Below are 27162 nucleotides of genomic sequence, written 5' to 3'. Positions count from 1 at the left end.
TGGTTTGAATGGCTTAAAAATTACTGTAGAGTAATTTTATTGCAGTGAAAGGGTTTCATTTTATTGAGGGACACATGCAAACAAAAAGAAAGAACTTGCCAAGAAATATCAAGTTCATTTTAATCTTGGAATGCTCTTTCTAGAAAGATGTATCGATAAAGTTAGAAACAAAACTGAATTCTTCATGCTCCACGTTTTCAACATACTGGACTAGCCATTAGATCAAATTAGATGATTGAAAAATCTCCACTGTTATTTGATGAGTGTGTGTATGTGAGTGTGTGTGTGTGTGTGTGTGTGTGTGTGTGTGTGTGTGTGTGTGTTGGCTAAGAATGCTAGTCCAGAAGATCAGAACCTCAACCAATTATGAATGGCAGTGGTTTCTACATTTGAAACACATGAAAAATTTTGAGATACGAATGGGCTTAATACTTAGTCTCTATTTAGTCTCATGTTTAGCTTTTTCCTCCATATGTGGCAAATCTAGAATATAGGAATATAAGAAAAACATATAACTAGCTCTGCCCTGGGAGTACAGAGTTGCAATCTGAATGGGAGGATTGTAATGGCATACAGTAGACATCGTGGGACATGCAGGAAAAAAAAAAGAACACTCATGGTCTTTTCAATAAATGCCTCAGAATGCCATCAGGAGTGGAAACCTTTGACAAAATGTGTAAACTATAGAAATAAAAACGGTTGAATTATTTCAAAACATGCACATTAGAAAAAGGCTACCTTATGTTGCCATCTAGAGCCTCAGCCTTGCCTGGTTTATCTGAAGTAGATAATGAGATTTGGGACTTTTGAGCTGATGAGATTTTGAGGAGATTTTTGGACTTTGAGTAGATGCTGTAATGGATTGAGAATATTGAGGACCTTAGGATGGCATGAATATATTTGCATGTGGAATTCCCTTGCGGGGCCAGAGAGAGGAATGAGATGGACAGAATAATGACCACAAAGATGTCCACGTCCTAATCTCCAGAACCTGTGAATATGTTACCTTACAGGGCAAAAGGGACTTTACAGATGTGGTTGAAGTTACGAGCCTTGACATGGGGAGACTATCCTAGATTCTCCAGGTGAGTCCAGCTTAATCACATGATTCCCTGACATTGAAGAACCTTTCCAGGCTGAGGTCAGAGGCTGAGGTCAAGGGGAAGTGTGGCGAAGAAGGGATGGTCACAGAGATGTAATGGTGCTGGCTTTGAGGATAGAAGAAGGGAACCTTTAGCCAAGGATTATGGATAGACTCTGGAAGGTGGAGGAGGAAGGGAAATGGATTCTCCCCAAGAGCCTCCAGAGAGGCACTAATGACCTGTGTCAGACTTCTAACCTACGGAAGCGTAAGATGGCAAATTTGTGTTTTTTTCAGGGCACTAAACTTGTGACCATTTGGATGCTTATTCATGAAAATGGAGTGTGGCTCCCAGAAGCTTTGATTTCATACACTAAGAGCCTGCTGAGAATCAATATGCATTTCACAGAATGAGGTCTCTGAGTCTGTGCGTACATTTGCCCCCTTACCCTGACGTTCAGAATCATCTGTGGAAACTAAGGAATGGAGCCCAAATCAGCCTTGAGGGCAGCCAAATGGAAGGGGATGATCAATATCCTGAAGAATCATCACTGGTCAATTTCCAAGTTTAGAGAATTGCATTGAGTGATCACTTGAGTGGGCGTGACCCAAGGGGATTTGAGTCCTGCACCCCTCTTGGAAAAGAAGGGGGGTGCCTTTGAGAACTACACCCAAAGGAGGCTGCTAAACAGGTCAGACCGTATGGACTGATCAATAGAAGCATCCTTACTGAGAGAGGACAGGAAGGTAGAGAGCAGAGGAAGTAGATCCAGGGGTTGTAAAGGAAAGAGAGCTGAGGCCCCAGGGCTGGAGCACCCAGACCAAGAGACAAAGCGGTTTGTGACCTTTAGGCATCTCTGCTTTCTATGGGCCATGCGTGACCTGGTCATATTGAGGACAGAGACGTAAAGCAAGCAAAGCTGGGGACACAGGATAAAAGACTCAGGCTCCTTGATACAGGGAGCTCCATTCTGGTGCCCCTGGATAACACAGGATGCTGTGCACTGCGTCTTGCTCTCCGCACTGCCTGTGCCCGTGAACACACACACTGACGACAGATGGGCTAGAGACCTCTGCTCTGCCTCAGTCCGTGCAGTCAGGCATTTATACAGTGCAGGGCTGACGTTCCAAGACGACTTCAATCGGCTTCTGACATTTTATTGTCTGGCTTTGCAGGTCCATAAGAAACAAATAAGAATAGTTTACTTCCTACAATGCCGGGCACTTGGCAAAGTACGTTATTTCTCTTATCTCATTGAATAGCTCACCACAACACAAAGAATGTAGGTCTTGTTATAATTTCTCTCCTCCAGACGAGGCTCAGAGAGGTTTAACAACTTGCCCCAAGCATCCGTGGAATATATAGCAGAGTCAGAACTTGAACCTGCGTCTGCTGAATCCAAACGCCAGCTCTTTTCAGTTTCAGGCCCCGCTCCTATTTCCATCGAGAAGAGCAATCCAGCCACATCAGTCACAGAAAGCACATCTCTCCCAGGTGTTTCTCTCCCAGGTGTTTCTCTCCCAGGTGTTTCTCTCCCAGGTGTTTCTCTCCCAGGAGTTTCACATTTAACTCTTGGTGATCTAAGAGATTCTCACTGGTCTCCAAAAGAGGCTGCATTTTGTGACACCTACTAATAACTAGGATGGTTTTACAGCCCAGTAGCCAGACTGCTGAGGTTCAAATCCTGGCTGCGCTAGGATGTAAGTTACAGAATACAGGCATTTGTGTGTGTTTTGATCGCAGCAATAGCCCCAGCCCCCAGACTAGCGTTTGACACATGGTAGGTGCTAAATAGATATTTGGAGAATAAAAGACTGCTTCAGTTGTGACTGTAAGTATTAAGTGGAAGAATCCATGAACATACTTAGAACAGCACCTGACAACGAATAAGTGCTCAGCCAATGTAAGCGATTGTTATTGTGCATGAGACTGACACCCTTGGTCTGTGGTCCAATAAGCCTGGGATCCCTCAAGATGCCAGCCATGAGGAGGTTCGGTTATTTTACGATTAGAACCTTTCTCCCTCATTCCTGACCTTTCTTATTTCTCCTCTCATTGTCACCTAGGACTGTTCTGTTTCAGAGGCAACAATGAAAGATGACACAGCATTTCTAAACTATAAACTGTGCTGTGGATGCTGAAGAGTAACCTCTCCTCTGCAGTATAGTTATGTACAAAATACCTTTCTCTGAATGAATTACTGACAGTGCTTGGGGAGCCGCCATTTCTAACGGTCTTTGGAAACCATTTCTCAGCCCAGAGACGTGGCATGGCTTTTGTTTTTAGTGCAAACCAGATGCCCACAGATCATCAAAAGCTTTCCCTTCAATGTGTTTACTGGAGTTGATTCTTAGTACATTTTTGGCGCAAGGTCCACAGTCTTGCTAGCAGAGGAGACGTGATTGGCCTTTCCACCAGGGTTTTAAACTTGAGCAGTGCTGCTCAGACGGAGCCCAAGTGTGGGGTTGCATCTGTTTGAGAAATACTTGCTCAGGAGAAAAGAATGACTAAGACAAGGTGTCATTTCCTAGCATGTTGGTGCCACCCTTGTAACAAGCTGATAATGTTAACTATCTCCATCCAGGGAGCCAGGGTCAACTCTTCAGTCAGAAAAGCTCTGCCTGGGCAGAACGAAATGTTCTGTTATTTCCCCAGAAATAAATGAAAGCTCTGTCTCTACACCATGTCACTGCGGTGGGCGGTGTGCCCCTTCTTCTCCTGGGCTTCCTTCTCATTTGCCTTAAGATGAATCCTGTTCACCAAATCGTTAACTAGAGAGGTCTCACTTATGTAAACTTGTGGAGGAACAGCCCCCCTTTCTCGGATTTTAAATGTCCTGAAAGGAGGCAGGAAGTGATGGGATTGTATTCCTCAGGTGCTCAGGGCTCACACACTCAGCTTTGGGTGGGGCACGTTTGCAGCGCACTGAGCTTCATGGGCGGATGGCTGCATCCCTTCCACGTGCTCGTCTGTTTAGCTTGTAATGTGGCTCACGATACACAAAACCCAAAACCATCCGACTGAGTGGCTCTTCGCCTTACGTTGTCCAATTTAAGCCATGCTCTGGGGACAGGAACACAGGATGGAACTGAAGCTGTGAACCTTCTGGGGAGGAGGATGGCGTATGGACAGTGTATTCATCATCAGTGATGCAGCTTCTAGGTAGCTGCTGCCTCAGTTTGGTGCCACGTGGCAGCCGATGCTGTTTCCTCCCACCTTCCTGAACTGATTTTCTTGTGACCTCAGTTCAATTTGAGACCAGAAAATGCTGATAGATTTGGGTAATTAATGAAACCAACAGGAGAAAAATGAATAAATAACCCACAGCCAGCCTTGCTGTGCATTAACAAGGTAAGTGGAGATTTTCCCACGGGGGGCTGCAGAACCAGGATACACAGTCATTTTGTAGGGCAGGGTGAAAGCCACCTGCTTAGCAGGAAAAAAACATGAGTGGGCAAAACCTATTCAGAGATTACCAATGACCTCTGTTGATCCAACTCTTTGTTTCCTAATGAGGCACCCTTGGCATTCAGGGCATCGCCCCTTATGTTGGAGGGGGGAAGAGGAGGGGAGGTGATCCTGTAGTGTTGGCACTTCCTGCCTCTTCTGACACCTTAGGCTCATCCTCAGCAATACTGGACCTTATCCAAAGCAACGCACCTGAAGGCAGTGCGGGAATCTCCTCAATTCTGCCACCGTCTCCAGGTGGCTAATTAGAATTTTTCCATTTCATCCCTTATTTGTTCATTAGCCAAGATGATAATGATGTGCAGAAGGGCTAGACCCGGGTCACTTGGCAAGCATTAATTTGAGAGGCTCTCTAGCTTTCTGGGTCGTGCATTACACGTTTCCACAAAGCGTATTCTGAAAGGTAATATAGGTAGGTGTTTCAAAAACCAAACCAACCCAAAAACTCTCTCCATTTCTGATGGATGTAAAGGGGTGACTCCTTCACATACGTTACCCCATGCCATCTGGCAACCGGAAATTGATCTTGCAGAGGTAGTGGATTTCGAGTTGGTGGCGAAATCATAACATCACCGGTACGATTTTCTCTGTGGATTTCATCAAGTTCTCAGTGGTCAGACCAGCAACCCAGGATCCTGCAGCAAGCAGAGGGTGAAAAACGGACATAGCAAGAGATCCCGCTGTCAACAGAACTGCTTTAACAAAATAAAGCAAAGGAGAACTTCCTTCTTGGCAACTGCCTAGAGAACATCATGTGAAGCATTCCTGGAAAGATGGGCTCCAGGCTTTTAAACGACACCAAGACTCTATATACTGTGCATGAATCTGAGCTAATGAAATACTAGTAAAAGAGTAAAGCGTTCCTCATACAGATTTCACTTGAACACCATTTTTTTTCAGGAGATCAGAAAACATTTTTTTTCTCTTTTATTAAAAATAGTCTAATAAAACCTATTTTCAAAAGTGTAGGTTCTGAGGGGAGAATGTATAGATTTGGGGAACTGAGGGGCAGCAGACCATATGCGAGAGGGGGTAGGAAAAGGGTGTTTCAAGAGATCTGTTTCTAGTGACTGCGAAAGGATCATTTACAATCCTGCTGAAATGTCTTCTGCCTTTCCTTCCTTCACGGCAGGCCTGGAATGTGCCATTGAAGGAAGCCAGGGTTTGTTGCTTAGAGCCCAACCTGGATCCTGTAAGTGTGTGTCAGGCAAGCTGTGGGAGTCCAGCTGCACACTGTCTCTTTTTCACCCTTCAGCATATAATTTAGCATAATCCTCTGAAGCTTTTCAAAACAGGGAAATAATCTTAAATCCTTGCACCGAGTTTGTGAGTCAGTGTTTTGATTGTTCTTGTAAAGGTACGTACCTTTCTTCCTGTTGGCAAAGCAAAAACCTCAGATTCAAATTATCTTGGAGGAGGGGTGGGAAAGTTGAGGATGAAAAGAAGCAAGTCTCTTTTCCCTGATTCATGCCTTTTTATAGAATAATAACCTCAGTCGTTTGCCTACCTCTGAAATTCAGGAACAGGAGCATGAATGCAGGGGAAGTAATAGCCAAGCGTTCGGAGGCAGATTTCTCTCCCTTGCGATGGTATTTATAGTTTCCTGTACTTACAGTACTTTTCCCTCCAAACCAGACCCAGAGTCAAAATGCCAGATGATCAGAAACATCTCCCAGCTCTAGGTTCAGCACTCTTTCCGCTACACTGTATCGCTGTGTCTCCATTATTATGTCCTGGACCCACAGAGTTTCTAAAACTGTCATTTTAAGTGTGTCTTTCTTTGGGGGAAATAAAAGAGGGGATTTCAGTGTGGGAGCATGAGAATGAGTGCACAGATAAGACTGTCACAATGGCAGAGAGGCAGGTATAATTCTCCACTAAAAGGAACCAGAATTCCTTGGAGAAGGGGTTCCAGGGCTGGGGTAGGCAAGTGAAAGATGAATGTGGAACATCTTGTGGCACCAGAAAGTAAGAACGTGCTGGAAAACAAGAGAGGAGGGAAACATATCCACCAACCTGAAAGGGCTCCCAATGGCCAGAGTTGGAATAATTTGAGCAAAGCAAATAACAACATAAATCCAATAATAGTATTGATTATAATTCAATGGATAACATGGCTCTCCTTGAGTCCACACTGATATAAACAAACAACCAGCTAAATAAAGACGAAGAAATAACAAGTCTTCTTTACAAAACAATTCCAGTTAATAAATATAGAATGAATGAGAGGAATAGAACATTATAACATCACAGGAGTAATTTATGCAGGCAACCATGGATGGATTTCGTGGGTGAAAGTTTTAAGCAGAAATGGGACACTTGCATAGTTTCAAAAGATCTCCCCTAAAATAAACATTTACTAATTGCAAAGGAAAAAATAGTAACGTTACAATGAAGAAAACTGGCATGCACCACCTTAACCGAGTACTAAAGGGGAAATTAAATAAGAAAACAACTAAATAAAATAATAGTCACTAGGTGCAAGGCATATCGACATGGTATGATTCACTGAGAAGGGTACATCATATCTGTGGCAGTCTTTCCAATAATGTATAACCTCAATCTAACCGTGGATTAACACCAGACAAACCCAAATTGAAGGGCATTTTGCAAAGAGCTGGCCAGTACTCTTTAAAAGTGTCAAGGCTGTGAAAAGGAAAGTCTGAAGAGCTGTCACAGAGTGTAGGGAGATTAAAGAGACATGATAACCAAATGCAATGTGACATTCTAGACTGTATCCTGGAAGAGAAAAAAAAAAGACATTATTGCAAAAGCTGGCGAAATCCAAATAAAATCTGTAGTTTGGTTAATAGTATGGTATCAATGTTAATTTCTTAGTTTTGATAATTGCACCATGGTTACATGAGATATTATCATTACATGAATGTGGGGGAAGGGTGTACAGAACTCTCTATTTTTATAACTCTCCTGTAAGTCCAAATTTATCTCAAAATGAAAAGTTATTGCATCGGTGATATTTAGTTATCTCTCTATATTTTTCAACACTGGAAAATAAATGAGTGTAAGGCATCCGGGACAGTGGCAAGAGAGCTGCTTATAAGAAAACTTGGCATTTGTTCATTCAACAATTATTCAGAAGCCACTAGGTTGAATCACTGTGTTCGTTTCAGGGATTTAGCAGCTAACAGGCGAGACAGTTCCTGACAAATCAGTGAGTGCCAGCATGAAAAGTACATGGTTCTATGTGAAAACACAGAAGCAACACTTAACTTAGGCTTGGGGGATCAGAGGTCACAGAGCTGAAGATGAGTACAAACAAGGCAAACTGACTGGGTAAAGATGGAGTGCAGGGTTGGGGGGAAGTAACAGGCAGTAGCAACAGTGTAGCAACAGTAGAAGCAGGAGAAAACGTGGAACTTTGGAAAAACAAAGAAATAGTGAACTTGGCTGGATTCTGAAGCTCAAGGGGAGCTAGAAAGGTAAGAATCCACCTGCCGATGCAGGGGACCTGGGTTCGAGCCCTGGTCCGGGAAGATCCAACATGCCACGGAGCCACTAAGCCCGAGCACCACAACTACCGAGCCTGCGCTCTAGAGGCTGTGAGCCACAACTACTGAAGCCCGTGCGCCTAGAGCCCGTGCTCTACAGCAAGAGAAGCCGCCGCAGCGCGAAGCCTGCGCACCACAACGAAAAGTAGCCCCCGCTCACCGCAACTAGAGGAAGCCCACGCACAGCAACGAAGACCCAACACAACCAAAAGTAAATAAATAAAATAAATTTATTTAAAAAAAAAAAAGGTAAGCAGAAACCAGATGATGTTAAGAAGCTTGTAACTTAACCAAAATGTGAGAGGCAATGAGTAAAGAGCTCTAATCAGGGAATGATGTTATCAAATTTATATTTTAGAAAAAGTACTCTGGCTTCCTTGTGAGGACCAGATTATACAGGGAGGTGGGGCAGAGGTGGAGGGGTAGGGACACCAACTAGGAGGCTACTACAACAGTCCCAGCAAGGGATGGTGACAGCCTTGACACCACAGTGAGGGCTTTAAAGAGAAAGTGGACAGATTTAAGAGGTTTCAGGAAGGCATAATCAGCAGAGGTCAATGCTTGATTGCATGAGGGTGGTGAGGGAGAGGGAAGATTTACCGTGGAGAATGTTCAATTCCACATCTAGACTCCATACGTCATTTCTTAGGCTGCACATAGATTGGTGCTATCATGTATGGCAGTGGCCTGTGACTCAAATATGATTATCTGGAGATCTATGATGATGCTTGTGTGAGTGTGACAGACACACCTTAAGATGACCCCTAAGGAGCCATGTCCCTTCCCCTTGAATTCACGTAGAACCTGTGACTTGCTTCTAAACAGTAGAAAATGGCAAAGGTGATGGGGTGTCACTTCTCTGATTAAGTTACATTACATAAGACTCTGTCTCAGCAGACTGGAGTGAGAGAGACACCCTCCCCTTGCTGGCTTTGAATAAGTAAGATGCCTTGTTGTGAGACAGCTGTGTGGCAAGGAACTATGGGTAACTTCTAGGTGCTCAGAGCCCCCTAACACACACCCTCCTCCCCACAACAGTCAGCAAAAAAAATGAATCTTAGTCCCCAACCGTGAGGAATTGAATTGTCCCAACAACCCGAGGAAGCTTGAAAATGCATCTTTCCCAAGTCAAGCCTCTGATGAGACCACAGTCCCCGGCTGACCCCTTGGTGGCAGCCCAGGGAGCCCCTGAGCAGTGTGGTGGGACAAGAAGCTACGAGATACTAAAGGGTGTCTGAGCCACTACGTTTGTGGCGATTTGTTATGCAGTCCCAGAAAATGAGTACACTTGCTCCAGATGCCTTTATTCCCTCTTTTGTATTTCCTGTCTTTAGCTCTGTCCATTATCAGGGTCTTCAACCAGGGATCTTGGTCTTGTTTTTACCTATCCTTATACTTTTCAGCTTTTTAACCTGGAGGTTCCGAATATCAAAGACTCTCTTTAGCTCTAGTACCAGAACCTGGGTTAACTTAAAAATTAAGGAACATCTTACTACCTTTGGACAACCCTGTATTATGATGTGTGCATAACCCATGACCAGTGACATTTGCTTTCAGGTTTTGGAGCAGCCTAAAGGTCTTCCCACTGTTTAATCTCTGAGGACCCATCGTAGACCCAAGTTGCCTTTTCGTGCTCTCCTGTGTCCCTTACCATAGGCCCTGTGGATGGAAGGTCTTTCAGGCTTTACTTAAGGTGTCAACAGCTGCTTTAATTCTTGCAGTTCTTTGAACCCCCTAATCTAATCCCTAAACCAGACTCTATATAATGCACCCCCAGCTCCTCCCTGTCTTTCTATTACTAAGAATAGTAACATTTAAAATTAATATTAAGAAGTGGATAGATGATTATGAAAAGAGCATATGTGGAGATGTACGGAGTCTAAGAAATCATATGGATTTCTTAATGTCAAGATCTCTGTTCTGTATCCTTGATGAAATAGGTGATAACTAGGAAACTGTGGCTTTCTGCCTTATTCATAAATTTTTGAGGATGGGATTTACCAAACTCTTCACTTCATAACCCTCACTTATTGTGAAAATTCCTCTCCCAGAAGCCCTTTCTTCCTAACAGTCTAGCTGTAGAATCATTTACTCAATCAATATTTATATACTAGTCACTGTCTGAGGCTCTGGGAATATGGCAATAAACAAAATAGTTAAGAACAATGGAATTTGCATTATCAAGGGTCAGAGATATAATAAGAACATGAATATTTGCAATGTACATTATGTCAGAGTATGATAGCTGTGATGGGAAAAAAATAAAGATGGGAATAGAAACAGAGTGTTGAGGATTGCAATTCTAAATAGACTGATCAGAGCAGATGTCAGGAAGAAGACTGCATTTAAGCAAAGATCTGAAGAAAGTGAGGGAGTGAGTCATATGGTCATCTGAATAAAGAACATTTCAGGCAAAGGGAACAGTGAGTGCAAAGATCTTATGTCTGAAAGGACGCCAAAGAGGAAGCCCAGTTTAGCTGGAGAGAGAGGAATGGAGGACGAGAGAGGTCAAGGAGACTCTTGAGGATGGTGAAACCACATAGGGTCTTAGGTCACTGTAAAGACTTTAACTCTTACTGGAATGACATGAAAAACCATTGGAATTTTTTAAGCAGAGGAATGACATGATATGGCTTATGTTTTAATAACACTACTTTAATTTCTACACTAAGAATACAATACAGTGTGCACTGGGGGAGAGAGATTGAAAACAAAGGTAGGAACAGAGACCCCAGTTAGGAAACTATTTCAGTAATCCAGGTAGCACAGTGCAAATACAGAACATCTCCATCAACAAAGAAAGTTCTGTTTGACTTATCGAGAAGAGGGACAGTGTGGGATACCCTGGCTTCTTCTGGTGACTGATGTCAAGAGATCCCTTGATCTCTTTACTCTGAAAGAACATGTGGGGTTGGGGTGTTCTCTTAACTCCTGCCAGTGGAGAGCAGAGAGCTATGGAAGGGATAATAGATTCCTCCTTCTCTCAGGTAGAACATTTATTTCTCTCTGAGAACTGTAATTGGGGCTGGAAAAGCCCTTTGAAGGAAAAGCAAATAACATCTTACTATTGATCACCCGTTACGTGCTAAATACAATTTTAATAAGACATTGGTATAAGCACACATTATGTGTACCGATTCTGTGCTAAATACAGTTTAAATGGTATCTCATTTTTATCTCCACACTAAGTGTGTAAAGGATACCTTCATTTCTTGGTAAAGCCACAGTTCAGAAAAAAATTAATGACATGTTCAGTGTAGGAGCTATAGTGCTGGAGCAAGACTTGATCCCAAAGACCGTTCCCTTTTCATTGATGTACTTGTACTGCCTCCTTTCTGAGCATCTCTTCATGCATGATGATCAAAGAAGAATGTTAATAGATTCAAAACCTTTGTCTGTGTGTTTGTGTAACTTCCTCAATATATCTGTAGAGACACTGTGACCTTCTCCAAGTAGCAGTGGTTACCCAACCTTGGATATTTGAGCAGAATGTGCTTTCTTATCCTTTGTCAAAAGCCTATTCTGTTCGAGTGTGAAAGACAGACATCTCTTCAGAGAAGGCATTATCTCTGGCCATGTGAGAAAAAGAAAACACTGGCGGAAGTACGTGAACATTGGATTGGGTGAAGGAGGGGCAGAATTTATGGTCTTGACTTTGCCGCTGATTAGCCTTGTGACCTTGGGCAAGTAAGTTATCCAGCTCTTTGTATATCTATTTCTCATCCTTATAATAATACTACAGCTCGTCCAAGAACCCATTGTAGCTCTGTAACTCTAGAACCCAGCTTGGTGTTCTTTATTCTTATTTACTCTGGTGGGAAGAAATTTTCTAGTTTCCTGTATCTTTGGTATTTATTTCCTGATAATGCAGAGGAAAACAATATGCAGTCTTATAAAATTATGATAAAATCTTACTTCAATGTAATTCCCCTAGTACAATGCAAACAAGGTCTCGGGGCTTCCCTGGTGGCGCAGTGGTTGAGAGTCCGCCTGCCAATGCAGGGGACGCGGGTTCGTGCCCCGGTCTGGGAAGATCCCACATGCCGCGGAGCGGCTGGGCCCGTGAGCCATGGCCGCTGGGCCTGCGTGTCCAGAGCCTGTGCTCCGCAACGGGAGAGTCCACAGCAGTGAGAGGCCTGCGTACCGCAAAAAAAACAAAACAAAAAACAAGGTCTCAAAGTATTTCATTTTGCTGCTAGAAATAGCCAAAAGACCAAGAAAAAGCAGTATATGTGTATGACCTTAATTCCCATTTGTACCTAACATTGTCACACTTAAGAGCTAACAGTGTTATGGCTGGTCATTGAAGTAGGAGCAAATTAGTAATAGTGCTAAAACCCCAGACCTAAAGAACTTTCTGGCTGCCAGTCAAATCATACTTAAAGTTTGCATTAATATATTCACATTTAGCATTGGGTTGTGCTAAATACTACATTTACTCTCAGGTTCATTGTAAGCTTTGCTCTCCCAAAAGAGTAGTGCCTTTTACTTAGGATTCATCATGGCGCCTTAATCCTACTTGTTGACTGGAATGCTGGTTCTGCCACCGCTTGAAATCCCCATTTTCCTGAAGTCTATTGTTACTTCTTTCCCACCTTCTCAAAAATTATCCTGGTCATAACTCCCAATTTAGCCTGGGGTAGTGGAAATTTTTACCTATAGTTAAGAGACTTGAAGAGTGAGAGAGGAGATAGGCCGTCTAATGATCTCTGTAGGAATCTGAATTGAAGCCAAATTGTCCCCTGCGTTAATGTTTTTAATAGGAAGAAAAAGAAGAAAGCAAAAGCAAGCACCCAAGCCCTCCTCCATTTTCTGCTTCAGAGCGAAGCTAACAAGAGGCTTTTCCTGGGTATTCTTCCTTGACAGGCATCATTTTGGCCGTCCCCAGGGCCATCGACTCTTCCCAGCTGCTCCATTAATCTCCGGGAAATCCCCAGAGCTGCAACTGTCACTGTAAAATTAAATGCTTTGTTATTTTCTGCACAGTCCTGTACTTCGGCAGCTTATTTTCATTAATCGCAGGGCCTGTTCTTTGTCACTTATCCCATATGGCTGTGACAAAGTAGCCTCTGATCTTTAGTCTTTTTTTTTTTGCGGTACGCGGGCCTCTCACTGTTGTGGCCTCTCCCACTGCGGAGCACAGGCTCCAGGCTCAGCGGCCATGGCTCACGGGCCCAGCCGCTCCACGACATGTGGGATCTTCCCGGACGGGGGCACGAACCCACGCCCCCTGCATCGGCAGGCGGACTCTCAACCACTGCGCCACCAGGGAAGCCCTTTCGTCTTTTTTGTTTCTTCCTCTTCTCCTTCTGAATCAAGGAGTTTCCCCCTGTTCTTTCTTCCCCCGTTCCTCCTCACCTTCTCCCCGCACCCTTCATCCTCCTGCATCCCCTCCCCTCCTTCTTCTCCATCTCTCCCCCCTCCCCCTTCCCTTCCCCTTCCCCCCTCCCTCCCTCCTCCTACTCTCCTCCTCTCCACCCTCTTCTCCCTCATCTCTTTGACTCCAAGACAGATTCTCTAAATCATGTATCAGATTGATATCACGATTTTTTATTTTCCTTCTAACCTGTTTCTCCTCAGACGAAGATTTAAAACTTTAGAATTTAATGTGCATTGCTTTTTTTTTTTAAAATCAGAAACGTTTTATTTTATTTATTTATTTATTTGTTTATTTATTTATTTATTTGTTTATTTATTTATTTATTGCAGTACGCGGGTCTCTCACTGTTGTGGCCTCTCCCGTTGCGGAGCACGGGCTCCGGACGCGCAGGCTCAGCGGCCATGGCTCACGGGCCCAGCCGCTCCGCGGCATGTGGGATCTTCCCGGATCGGGACACGAACCCATGTCCCCTGCATCAGCAGGCAGACTCTCAACCACTGCGCCACCAGGGAAGGCCCTGCATTGCTTTTTTATGTTTCCCGCACAGGGGTTAATCTTTGGCTTGAGCGCACGGCTCAGCAGACATCCAGACACTATGGATGGCTGTCAAAGCTGAACAGGAAAAAAATCAACCATTTCACTTCTCGATGTTGTCATCATGCTAGTGATTTCTTAATTGTGGTAACAGAGACCACACTTTGATAATAATACAGGAAGATCTTTTAAAATCATTATTGTCCCCAGAGAGTCCAACCTCAGAATTTTCCCCTAAGATACCTTATTATTGCTCAAAAGTGATGCCGTCGCTTTCATACACACTTAAGAGGCTTCCTGACACTAAATGAAGTGTCTTCCCCCAGTGGAAGGTAGTGGCATCTGAGGAGATCTAGGGGAATGAGGGGTTCCCAGGGTGATGGTCACTGAATTGAACTGCAAGTTCCTTAAGGAACTTCCCTACCCATTTTCATGTCCTCTGTCAATTGATTCTCAGCCTTTGGGTGCACGTTAGAACTAGGTAAGGGAGCTTTACAAATCTTGATGTCTAGGTCACAGCCAAGACCGTTGTGAGAGGGGATTGTTAAGGGGAGAGGCTATTCGTTTCATAACCCCAAAGGAGAAATTGGTGATGAGAAATGACTAAGAGCTCTCACTGGAGGCCAAGCGATTACACAGTTATAAATTGGGTACCTGCCTAGCCGTCTCACTTTCTCCTTACGTGGAGCAGGTGATGCCTAGGCTCTGGAGTAAGACCTGGATAAGAACTAGCACTGATGCCTGAAACCCGCAGCAATGCTCTTGACCTTTCTGGGCCTCAGTTCTCTCATCTGTAAATGAGAATAATTATGCCTCCGGAGCCTGTGCTCCGCAACGGGAGAGGCCACAACAGTGAGAGGCCTGTGTACCACAAAAAAAAAAAAAAAAAAGAGCACACACATAATGTGTGACACTTCCCAAGAACCTAATAAATAATTAAGACCTTGTTTAGCATGAGGATGCTGGTCTACACCTTGCTTCTGTTCCATGTGCCCTCTGTTCTCACAAACTCACAGCAGATGATCCAGTATTCACAATTCTTGTTCATGCCTCTATAATTTTATTTATGTTTTTCATTCTAACCACAAGAAGCTATCTTCTTTGACTGTTTACTTGGCAAAGTAATATTTATCCTTCCAGGCTTAGCTTGGTTTCCACCTGTGAAACATTCTACAACTTCCATAATCAGACTTAAGTTCTCCTTTGAACTTTGTACCTACCTTGAAAGGGGTAAAAAGTATGCTGATGGCTGAAAGGCCCATCTGTCTTCCCACTAGATTCTAGTTACTAAGGCCAGAACTAACTGGTTTTGTTTTATATTGTTTTATATCCTGGTGCCAAGCACAATATCCAGAACAGAGTAGCTGTTCAATAAATATTTTTTGAATGAATGGGAACAAATGGTTCTTTTAATGCATTTTTCGCAAAAAAATGTTGGAGTTGCCCAGAATGCTGTCAGGAGTCAGAAAGGAGAGGAAGACATGGAGAGCTAGGCCTCCGAAGGTGGAGATTACCTGGTAGTCAGAGAAAAGAAACTGGGAAGTTGAAAAGAGGGGGTCAAATGCCATTAGCCTCTCAAGGAAAAGTGTCGTGTTTTTATTTTTGGTTTTTTTTTACCACGTGGCATGCGGCATCTTAGTTCGCAGCCAGGGATCAAACCCATACGCCCTGCAGTGGAAGCACAGTCTTAACCACTGGACCACCAGGGAAGTCCAAGGAAAAGTGTTTTGATTGTTTATTGAGGGTTCAAATTTTTATTCATTAAATTGAATTGAATTGCAAGCTTCCTGAGGAGCTTCATACTCACTTTGCTCCCCTTTTCCACTGACTCTCAAGCTGTCAGTGCATTTTGAAATTATGTGGGAGCTTTTAAAAAAATCTTTTGCTGGGCTTCCCTGGTGGCGCAGTGGTTGAGTGTCTGCTTGCCGATGCAGGGGACACGGGTTCGTGCCCCGGACCGGGAAGATCCCACGTGCTGCGGAGCGGCTGGGCCCGTGAGCCGTGGCCGCTGAGCCTGTGCTTCCGGAGCCTGTGCTCCGCAACGGGAGAGGCCACAGCAGTGAGAGGCTCGCGTACCGCGGAAAAAAAAAAAAAAAATCTTCGGCCACATCCTAGACCCAGGCATCAGCATTTTTTAAAGTTCCCCTTCTGACTTCGGTGAGAAGCCAATGTTGAGGGCCATCGCCCAGCACAGAACCCAGCTTAGTTCGTTGCCCACAGTGAAGGCTCAAAGTCTGTTTTCCAATTGCATCACTGAACCTCTCACTCATTACCTAACTCCTTCCTAGCTTATCATAGCTGAGAATGAGAGCACATAGCAGTGTTCTCCAAATACTGAATTAATCAGACCTACAAGTCTTCAGAACAGACAGGAGCAACTCATTTGTAGCTTCAGGGAATGAATGTTTGTTTTTACTACTTTTCTGTGTGTGCTCATCCTTGCTGTCAGATTAATATATTATGCTCTCAGAGTAGTAAGACAACTCTAAAACTATTGTGGCAGGAAATGGTGATTCAGGGAGGGAAAGAGCGTGAAGGGGGCCTCTGTTTCTGACAATCGATCGTTCAGGAATACTGTCACCCTTATCGAAGCAAACAGAAGATTCTCCCATGAGGACATTGGCCGTTCAGCACATAAAGGCCTGTAGGCATTCCCCAAAACTGCTGCACTGGACTTAATCGTTAGTGTCAATGTAGAATTTCACAGCATCATATGGTAAAGGGAAGAATCCACAAGGATCAAGGTAACAATCACTTCCACAAGTGAGAGCACGTTTATTGCACGTTTGAAGATAGGAAGTGAAAGAAGAGAGGAGATTAAGAAGGAGTACCACTTTTAACTCTGATTTACCTTACCATCTTGGAAATCAAGGAATTCTGACTTCCAAAGCAAACCTCAGAGCCTGTGGGTTCATGTTGAAACACGCAATGCCAATATGCTGCTGATGGCTTCTGCAACTCTTGCATGCCATAGAGAGGAACATTTAAAAGCTCATCTTTCATCAGCATTCCTTGAGGGGGTGGATGCGCTGTGCCTTACAGATTGGCACAGATGAATATCATTAAGGAGATTGACTTTGCTTCCTTCAGAAGTGCATTACCATAGAAGAAGCAGTTTAACTCTTTAAACTTCACAGGTGTTTAATGTAGTACCTTGTGTTGCAGCACGCGGGGTCTTCCTTGCGACATGCGGGGTCTTTAGTTGTGGCATGTGGACTCTTAGTTGTGGTATGCATGCAGGATCTAGTCCCCGACCAGGGGTTGAACCGGGCCCCCTGCATTGGGAGCATGGAGTCTTACCCACTGGACCACCAGGGAAGTCCCTCTTATCCCAGCCTTATGTAACATCATAATTATGGGACAGACGTCCCATCACCTTTGCCGTATTCCATTGGTTCGAAGCCAGTCACAGTTTCTACATTCAAGAAGATGTGTGGGGCAGGGGTTTGCACAGGTTGGGACTCACTGCTGTGACTATATTGTGTTTGTTGACCACAATACTCTGAACAGGCATTTTACTGAAGTTGTTGATTTATTAGAACCAACTCAGTAAAGGTGGCATAGTGTGAAGTAGAAGCGAGAGCCCTGGGATTAATGTGCTTTGCAGTCATGTAGCTCCGTGACCTTAGACTAGTCACTTAAACTCTGAGACTCAGTTTTATCTCCAGTAAGATGGGAACCACTAACAGCTACTCTATAGAACTGTAAATATAATATTACATGTGTATTTGAAAGTTCCTGTATGTTGTTCAATCAGTCTTAGTTTCCATTAAAAAGAGTGATCGGTAGAGATTATTTTAGTATGTCTGAGTCCTTTAAACCCAAGATCAAGTCACCAAGATTAAATTCTTTTTCATTTAACTCAATTTCTGGAATTTCAGCAACCTATCTGGAAACAATACAACTTCTTTTCTCTAGCACGTATGAACTCCTCTAATAAGCGTGCAGGGGAAACCTCCAGTTGAATCCTCCAGGGCCAGATTATATAGACGGAAAAATAATCAGACAAACGGAGGTAATTGAATTACTCGAGACTTTCCCCCTCCCTACGAAAAGGAAGAAAGAGGCACAGTTTTTACCATGGAGATTATAATGAAGGTCTTAGAATATCAAGCTATAGCTCCCAGAATCCTCTCCCAGCTCATACTATCCCTTTTTAAGGAACGCATTTGAGGTTTAGGTTGTTAACGGGCACTATTTTAGGAATATGGAACATACCGCTGGACCAGAGAAATTAAATATTTCGTGTTCTATATTCTACTTGTTGAAACACTGCATGATTTGGATTCAGTTTGTGTGTAGTCTAGCAATTGTGGCAATCAACATAAGATCTAAATGTTTGGGGGGAAATGAATATTATATAAACATAGCCACCAGGAAAAAAATGATCAGGGGCGTGCACCCTTCCCTAAGACTTTGCCGGCTTAAGGATAAAGTAAGCGTCGGGGGAATTGTATGGAGGCTACTTGTGCAGTGTTTGGTCTGTGTTTGACAAATTACTGGAGCTGCTTTTCTGTCACTTTCCATCCGAGTGTTATATTAGGTTACGGGAAAATAAAATTACATCTAAAACAGAATATCATTTTATGCCTGCCTCCGTTCTTCCTTGTGGTATTTCAGATCATGCCAGTTAAGGGAGACATTTTAAGTACCTCGGTTCATATTCTGAAAGAACTCCTGAGGGTTGGCCCACGTAAGAAGTAAGAAGTACGGTCACCCCCAAACTGCCTTGGTAATAGGCATTTTTCATAATTCCCCTCTGACTGCTTTTGCGACACACCCTCTGTCATTATGATTTGCTGTCATTGGATGCTATTAAATTCATCAGTTCAAACACACTCTCTTCCCAGGTTTACAGCTTGTAATAATGATCTGGATCTCTGTGCATTCCTGATAAATTAGGCCCGTACGATCACGTAGCACGCATAGGGATTAAAAAGTTTCAGACATTCTGGCTTATTGTATCTTCTCTAGAAAAACGTGTCGCAGGTCATACTTCTTTTTTGAAGAAGAAACAAGCCGATAGTTTAGAAAAGCAAACAACTTCCGTTCGAGGATAAATAACACCTGCTTTCCTGCAAAGCTAGTCCTATATACAAAGGAACATCTTTCCCTTTTATTTGGACTGGGCCCGTTTGGTTTAATCACCTGTCACTGTGGTACTGATATATTATTTGCCTTATAAAAAAACATAAAATGTAGACATTTTTAAGAGATTAAAATTAATAGAAACAGAAGTTTGAATATTTTCTCCCTGCATCCCTTTGGAGACTATTGGTGTGTGTGAGGAAATGGGATAAAAGGTGTTGTGATTCACCCCTTTCTTCCCTTCCCTGATTGGTCCTCAGCATCATATTCTGACTGCTAAGTGTCACTGGGTTTGATGTGGGTGTTTTGGTTACGGGAGTTGGGGAGTGACAGCGGTATAGAGTGGATTTCCATAAATTCACATCACACATTTTACTTTTGGAAAAGTTACTTGGCTTCCTACAAAAATCTGATAGGAGGACAGAGATATTAAGTGTTTGCTTACAGGCTCCTCATTAGGCTCTGCAGAGAAGATGAAGAGATACATAGTTGAAATAAAACTGGGCATTATTCCCAGCTGGGTTCATGGCAGGCTAATCCTGAAATGTGTGAGTTTAGGGTTAATCAGGACGAGCTTTTTCTTTCTATGCTATTCATGGGCCTGTGTAAGAACTGTGCTTTTTATGGATTTAGGATAAACTGTAATAAAATAGTTTTTCTAAAATGATATGTGCAGGTCAGTTATTTCAAGAAAAGAAAACATCTTAATAGCTTTGTAATTTTTTGAAATCTCAGAATGACAGATTGTAAAATAAACATGCTGTAAGGCATAAAACTTTACATAACATCAGGGAAAATATTCTTCCTAGGTTAGAAATGGTACACCTGAACAAGAAGTTTGGATCGAATACCATATTTCATGCCTTCATTGGCTTTCTTTCACTAGCAATTGAGATAGATGCTTACACTTTTTTGGCTGCTAAAAAGAAAGGCTTTTTTTATCAGCATATATTTCCGGAAGATGACACCAATTTTTGAGTTGTAAACAAAGTGGGGAATGAGTATACCATTACACGTTTAAATTTGTAAACAAAATTATTTTTATTTAGCATTTACTTTTTACAATTCTCAACTAAGTTGATTAGTCAATTTGAATGCTATAGTGCTTTCTTGATCACAGATTATTATGTTCTCCCACTTGTCTCACAGGTTTACGTTAAAATTTAAATGACATCATGACTGAAAAGGCATTTTTTAAACCATTAAAGATGATATGATATGAGTTATTATTACATTATATAGTATTACATGTTATTATATTATTATTATATTTCAAGTTATTATTATTACATTCATTGCAATTTATGTCTTCCAACCCACATAGCTTCCATCCCACTTTTTCATAATGTTTGCACACGAATCTCCCTTTATTACTTTCTTAATGAGATAATGTCTGTAAAGTATTTTGAGGTCATCAGGAAGTGAAAGATCTTTATTGTTAAGTCAGAAAGTCAAGACGAACAGTTTATATCACTCGACATTGGTGGTGTTCTGGAATCAACGTGGATAGGTAGAAAGTACATGTTTTGCAATTTAGCAATTGACTCACTTTTCCTGGAATTATATATCGTTTAATGGCTTTAGATGAGGAGAGAAGAAATAAGCCGTGTACCTTATGATGTGATCTTACATCTTGGAGTCCACATTCGATTATGTTTTACCTCTGAAATTCTTACTACCCAACAGCTATTCTTTGATTTCATTATGGTTAACCCTTGGGACTTGGTGTGGATGGAGAGTTCTTTTAGCAAGAAGCCAGACCTTTTTCAAGATTAATCTGCCAGTTGTTTTCTTCTTCTGAGATAAAATTATCTCATGAACTGAAATTTAATTCTTCCAAGTATAAAAGAGAGAATGATTGAATTTCCTGGTGGCCATAAAGACATTCTTCCAGAGTTTACTGTGTGAATAGCAGAGCCATTTGGCCGCACCTTTGCAACGACCTCCCAAGGGCATTTTCCACCTGGCTGTATGTGTGACCTCACTTCCTTCCTTCTTTCTTCCATTCTCTACTCTCTCCTCATTGAAGTAAGCTTAGAGGGCTACCCCAGCAGGCTTTTATCATTTCCTTTCTTCCTATATGGGATGAAGAGTAGGTTCACCCAGACATAATAATAAAATCTAACATTTATTGAGCTCTTCTGATGTTCTGGGAATTGTTCTAAACATTTTATGTATATTAATTAAGTCTATAACAACTCTATGAAATAGTTAACAGTATCCCTGCTTATAGACGGGGAAACTGAGGAGAGAAGGTTAAGTAAGTGGCACAACCAGGATTCGAAACCTAGCAGCCCTGGCTCCCAACACCCTACACTGTGTCCCTACTATTACTTATTGCTCTGTCTTTAAGTCTGCAAAGCTCAGCTATTAGCCATCTCGATAAATGGCATACCTGTGGACACGAGGAAGGAAACAAACCCCATGCCCGCTTTTGAATTGGATGTGAAATTTCGTAAAAGGGTTCTAGCTTAATATTTCACAAATTGTTCAGATCATTAAGATTCTTCAGGAAGAGGAAGACTCCCTTACTGGAGGTTGGGTTCCTGAGTTAAATTCTCATGACTCAGTCATTATGGGAATCGCTCTGGGCCTCCGCTGCCTTGTGAGTGTTGAAGGCTTTCTTCGGCCTGCTCTGTATGTGCTGGTTCTAAATGAAACCAGAGTCTCAGATGCAGAAGGTGAACCAAAAACAAATTTTCAAAGCTACTGATATCTGTGTTTGGTTTCTTCCCAAGGGAAAAAGAATAAGTGGAAAAAATGAATGTCTGGATGCAATAGAATTGTCACTCTTAATCATTTTGTACATATTAGAAGAACTGAGACTGGGAATTTATGAAATATTCTTATAATCCATGGTCTGCCTAAAGACCTTCCACTCGGAAAGCTAGGGGCCTCCCCTTCCGTCCCTTACCACATCAGAGGGGGAAGATATGTCCCCATGGAGTCTTTTTTTTTTTTTTTTTTTTTTGCGGTACGCGGGCCTCTCACTGCTGTGGCCTCTCCCGTTGCGGAGCACAGGCTCCGGACGCGCAGGCTCAGCGGCCATGGCTCACGGGCCCAGCCGCTCCGCGGCATGTGGGATCTTCCCGGACTCGGGCACGAACCCGTGTCCCCTGCATCGGCAGGCGGACTCTCAAACACTGCGCCACCAGGGAAGCCCCCCCCATGGAGTCTTGAGTGAGGCTTTTACCTATGAGTGAGGAGGCAGACAGCCACCTCGGATATTTATGAGTAGTGCAAGGAACAGATGGCGGTTCAGTCACCTAGCTCCTAGCAGACAGGAGGGCTCCACATACTTCCTATCACCTTCAGCCAGTGTGACTTCAGTCTCAAAGCCTGTGCCTCCCGTTACAGGGTGTTGGGGATGATTTACTGGATTTGCCTTAAGGACGTGGAGCTTTTCATTTGAACATTCTTGGCCACGGTCTGTGGCGCTACTACTTACAGGAAGCTGGGCTGTCAGGACTGTGCAGAGAGGCAGGTTTCCTCTTCCTGCCAGAGTCCCAGCCAGGAGCTCAGGCCTCCCCACTCAGGGCCCCAGCTCTCCCACCTCTCACTCCAGGACAGGAAGGAGTAGTTTGAAAAAGGCTGCTGAGGGGCCGAATGGCCCAAGGCAGGGGCTCTCAGGATCCGCTGTGGATATGCCTTGTGGGTTCATTTCACACTGAAAATAGCGCTGCATCTTTATCTTCTCTTCTGTTTTTTTTTTTTTTTTTTGGAAGTATATTTGATTTACAGTGTTGTGTTAGTTCCAGGTGAACAGCACAGTGATTCAGTTATACATGTATATGTATATATAGCTCTTTTTCCAATTCTTTTCCCTTATAGGTTATTACAACATATTGAGTATAGTTCCCTGTGGTATACAGTAGGTGCTTGTTGTTTATGTATTTTATATATAGTAGTGTGTTTATGTTAAACCCAAACTCCTAATTTATCACTCCTAGCCCATCTTTCTTTATAATTTGATAATTCAGACCTTTGTTCACTTCCTATATCAGCACTTTGCAGTAAAATTCCAAGGTTTCATGTGGAATTCCTCTCTGTTGGAAAGGACAGTATTCCATGAGATTTTTTTTTTTTTTTTTTTTTTTTTTTGCGTTACGCGGGCCTCTCACTGTTGTGGCCTCTCCCATTGCGGGGCACAGGCTCCGGACGCGCAGGCTCAGCGGCCATGGCTCACGGGCCCAGCCGCTCCGCGGCATGTGGGATCTTCCCGGACGGGGGAACGAACCTGCGTCCCCTGCATCAGCAGGCGGACTCTCAACCACTGCGCCACCAGGGGAGCCCCATGAGATTTTTTGACTTTGCCGTTTAGAAAAAGTTAAATCACTAGCTAAGAAATACTGTTATCTTTTTCTTTAATTTTCTTGCACTGGAAATCTCCCCAGATAGGTTCATATGGGTGAATTTCATGTCACTTCCTTCTTCTTTCCCAAACTACTAAACTCACCCCATCTGCTTTGCATTACATTACGACTTTGGCCTGGCCACTGACCCTCAAGATCTGTGTCCAAGCTTGTGAAGTGCTGTCCTAGGCGCTTCATGCAAAGTCCAGAAACGATCTTTTGAAGCTCCCGCTGCGCAGTGGCGAAGCTGCGATAAAGTGTGACTATAACTGGAACTGCCCACCCTGCATCCCTCAGTGCCTCATTTTGCTTTCTCTGTTGATTGGTAATTTTCTCCGAGAAAAGCCATGAATCACTCTGTTGTGGCTTTCAGAGATGGCAATTGGAATAAGAAAACCCGTAGGCATTTTCTCACACTTCTCTTAATACCTTGATATTTTTGGATGTTACGTGGCAGCAAGCAAATGTTTCCTAACAGTTTTTTGGAGAGCGATGCAACCTAAATATGGAAGATCATGCATTCAGCGGAATAAGCCAGACACTTCAGAATTTTTTTGATAGAAATTCAGAAAATCTTTACATTTAACTGTAGCGTGGTGGGGCAGAAGATTGCATTTGAGCAGGTACAGAGCTCTCATCCTGGACTTGAACAGTGATTGATGGCAGAGTCCTTAATGCAGTTCTACAGTTCAATTTAGTTAGGTAAAAGCAGTGCCAAGCCCTAGCTTTCAGCCCTTCTGAACGACATTGGTTTTGGAGATCCTTTTCTTCTAAACTGCCTTTGAGATTGCAAAAAGTTATGGCCGATCAGGTAAGGAGAAAATCGCTGCTGTCTTTAGAAGCAGTTGTATTTAATTAATATAATACAAATTTAACTAGGACAATGGAGGGGTTGACCTTGGTCCCAGGATAGCTAAGTAGTAGCCACCCACAGCAGCCCCCGGCCAACACACATACACACTCATTCCTACCGCCCTCTCTTCCTCACCACCTCCCCCAACATAATCACGCATTCTCTCTTGCTCTCTGCCTTCCCTTCTCTTCTTTCTTTCTCTCCATCTTGAATTTTTTAATTAAAAAAAAAATTTTTTTTTTGGCTGCACTACATGGCTTGCAGGATCTTATTTCCCTGACCAGGGATTAAATCCGGGCCCCAGCAGTGAAAGCCCAGAGTCCTAACCGCTGGGCTGCCAGGGAATTCCCTTCCCTTCTGTCTTTTCCTTTCACATTTCTGATGTCCAAAATCTTCATTTAACAGGGGCATGGGGAAATAATTGTGTTTTAGGCAACACACTAACTAGAGAAAGCAGAGTTATAATTTCAACACAAACTTTTAGTAATTAATTAAGAAACTTTTACTGTAGGCATTCACCTCTTCTGAGATAAAAGAGTTGACCTGATTTTTAATACAGCTGTAACTCCAGAAAAGAAAACAGTTATTTACCAATAAATAACTTTTCTTCAGGAAAGCATAGTTTTTTCACATCTCTAATAGGTTGGTCCCTTTACCAAATCTCCACGTACGTTGAGGAACTTGGAGAATGTTGCTATGCACGTGTCCTAGATGAATGTCTTGAAGGTTTGTAGGGGTCAAACTTTCGTTTCAATGCAGTCATTTAATTTATGTTTATGATTTGGCCCTCACATCAGGTTTCATTATCCGTATTTTACAGATGAGAAAGTTGAGGCTCAAATAGAATATGTAACTTGCGTAAGATCACACAGTAAGAGATAAACTTGGAACTCAAGTCCAGGCCTTCATGAATCCAAAGCATATTCTCTCCCCAAATAAAACAACAGTCTATAAAATTAATGAAAAAAGAAAAGAAAAGAAACAGACGGATATTGTCTTGTACCTTCCTTGATATTGTATTGATCGTTTCTCGTACTTTAACTTTGCAGAGTATAGATCAAGTCTATTCATTACTGCCAAGCTCCCAGTCTTCATATTTTTACTACAGTCTCCCAAAATACATAACAGTAAATATTGCAGAAAACCCAATGGTGTCATTTTAAGTGGAGTGGGAAAATACAATGTTTCAGTCAGAAGAATGGTTGAAATGAATAAGAAGAGTGTAGTTAGTGAGTTTCTAGAGAGCTTAAAGCTACTCTTGAACTTATTTCATTATAGAATCAAGTTCTTAACACATAGTCAAAATGAGAGAATTGCAGTGTATCCCTCCATTATACCATTTAGCTTTCCCCTTTCCTGTTCCAATATAGCAGTAAAAATGTGAAATCTATTCCCTCAGTCATCCAGGGAAGGGTTTCAAACTATTTGGGAAAAAAAGCTGAAAAGGGCAGATCTGGGGATGATAGCATGTAAATGTCTAAATATATGCTTCCAGCTCCCTTTGTTCTATGTACTCTGGGTTTCTGGTTAATACAGCAAAACAGTGAAGTGTAATATCATGCTTTTTTTTTTTTTTTTTTTTTTTGCGGTATGTGGGCCTCTCACTGTTGTGGCCTCTCCCGCTGCGGAGCACAGGCTCCGGACGCTCAGGCTCAGCGGCCCTGGCTCACGCGCCCAGCTGCTCCGCAGCATGTGGGATCTTCCCGGACCAGGGCACGAACCCGTGTCCCCTGCATCGACAGGCGGACTCTCAACCACTGCGCCACCAGGGAAGCCCTAATATTATGCTTTTAAGCAGCAAAAATAATAGATGATACAAGTAGAAAAGAAAGAGATGGAATCAAGAGAGATCACAATTTTAGTCTCATTTTGTCTCTTGCTTCTTTATTCCTCATGTCCTTTATAGGTTCTGTCTTTCAATACATATATTGTGTATATATATATATATATGTATATGTATATATTTGGTCTCTACTCTAGATTTTCAGCTGTAGCCAATGTGTTTATAGGCTAGGAGACTGATAACAAATGTTCCTTTAAGCTGACAGCTTAGGTGTCTTTAATTTTAAAATACTGTGATTGTTTTTGCTGCCTTTCATGATCAAACATGGAGCCATTGGACTTATCAGAAAGAAATACAATGTGAGGTGCTCTATTAAGCAGTGGTATGAATTTCAGAAGAAATTCATAAACAGGTCAGCTAAATTACAGAGGGAGAATTTTTCTGTATGAGTTTTAAAATTTTTAATTAGAAATTATCATGTCAAAATATATTCTTAAATTTATTTGAAAGTAATCAAAAGGATTATGAACACCTGTATATCATTTAGATGTAGAAAAATTAAGTGATGACGTTTTCAATAAAATCAATCATTTTCACACATTATGATAACATTTTAATAAGATATCAGAAAGGTGTAGCCACCCTCAAATAAATGTGTTTACAAATAAATGTATTTACCCTTTTTGTTTGTATTATTGGTACTTAAGGGGTGTGAGGGGTAGTTAGTTAATGGGAGTGTATTCTTTTATTGAAAGATCAATTATTAGAAAAGTTCTCTAAGGCAATGCATTACCCAGAAGACAAAACTAGATTAATGTAGTTTTTTTAAATTAAAATATCTTTAAAGAATACGAAAGTACCAAGTAAAATTTTGTGTGTGCTGGTATTTTAAATTGTATCCTTATAATCATGAAAGATGAGTGGACTGTTTTTCTTTCCATTATTTCCTAAAGTATTTATGCATCATGGTAGGCAGTTTGAAAGATGTCAAACTGACTAGCCTTCTGACCATTTTCAAATTGCAGTATACCTAAGTACCTGACCTCCAACAGAGAAAAACTAACTTTTTCAGCATCTATTTTACAATTTTCATTGTTCGGTGTCCTATTTTAA

The 27162-nt window shown here is 42.3% G+C and overlaps 1 protein-coding gene across 1 annotated transcript in view; it reads left to right on the top strand.

Moving 5' to 3' along the window:
• RERG (RAS like estrogen regulated growth inhibitor) overlaps nucleotides 1–27162 on the top strand; it is a gene marked incomplete at its 5' end in the record, with an annotated part of 97666 nt that overhangs the window by 11169 nt on the left and 59335 nt on the right. The window contains one exon of the mRNA XM_082849488.1: nucleotides 21556–21698. Within this exon, the coding sequence (XP_082705614.1) occupies nucleotides 21556–21698 (143 nt within the window). The remainder of the gene's footprint in view (nucleotides 1–21555; nucleotides 21699–27162) is intronic.

The sequence above is a fragment of the Leucopleurus acutus genome, assembly GCF_964270905.1.
Source record: "Leucopleurus acutus genome assembly, chromosome: 11".
NCBI classification, from domain to species: domain Eukaryota; kingdom Metazoa; phylum Chordata; class Mammalia; order Artiodactyla; family Delphinidae; genus Leucopleurus; species Leucopleurus acutus.
Note: the sequence above shows the minus strand (reverse complement) of the source record. Positions and strands in the feature narration are given on the sequence as shown.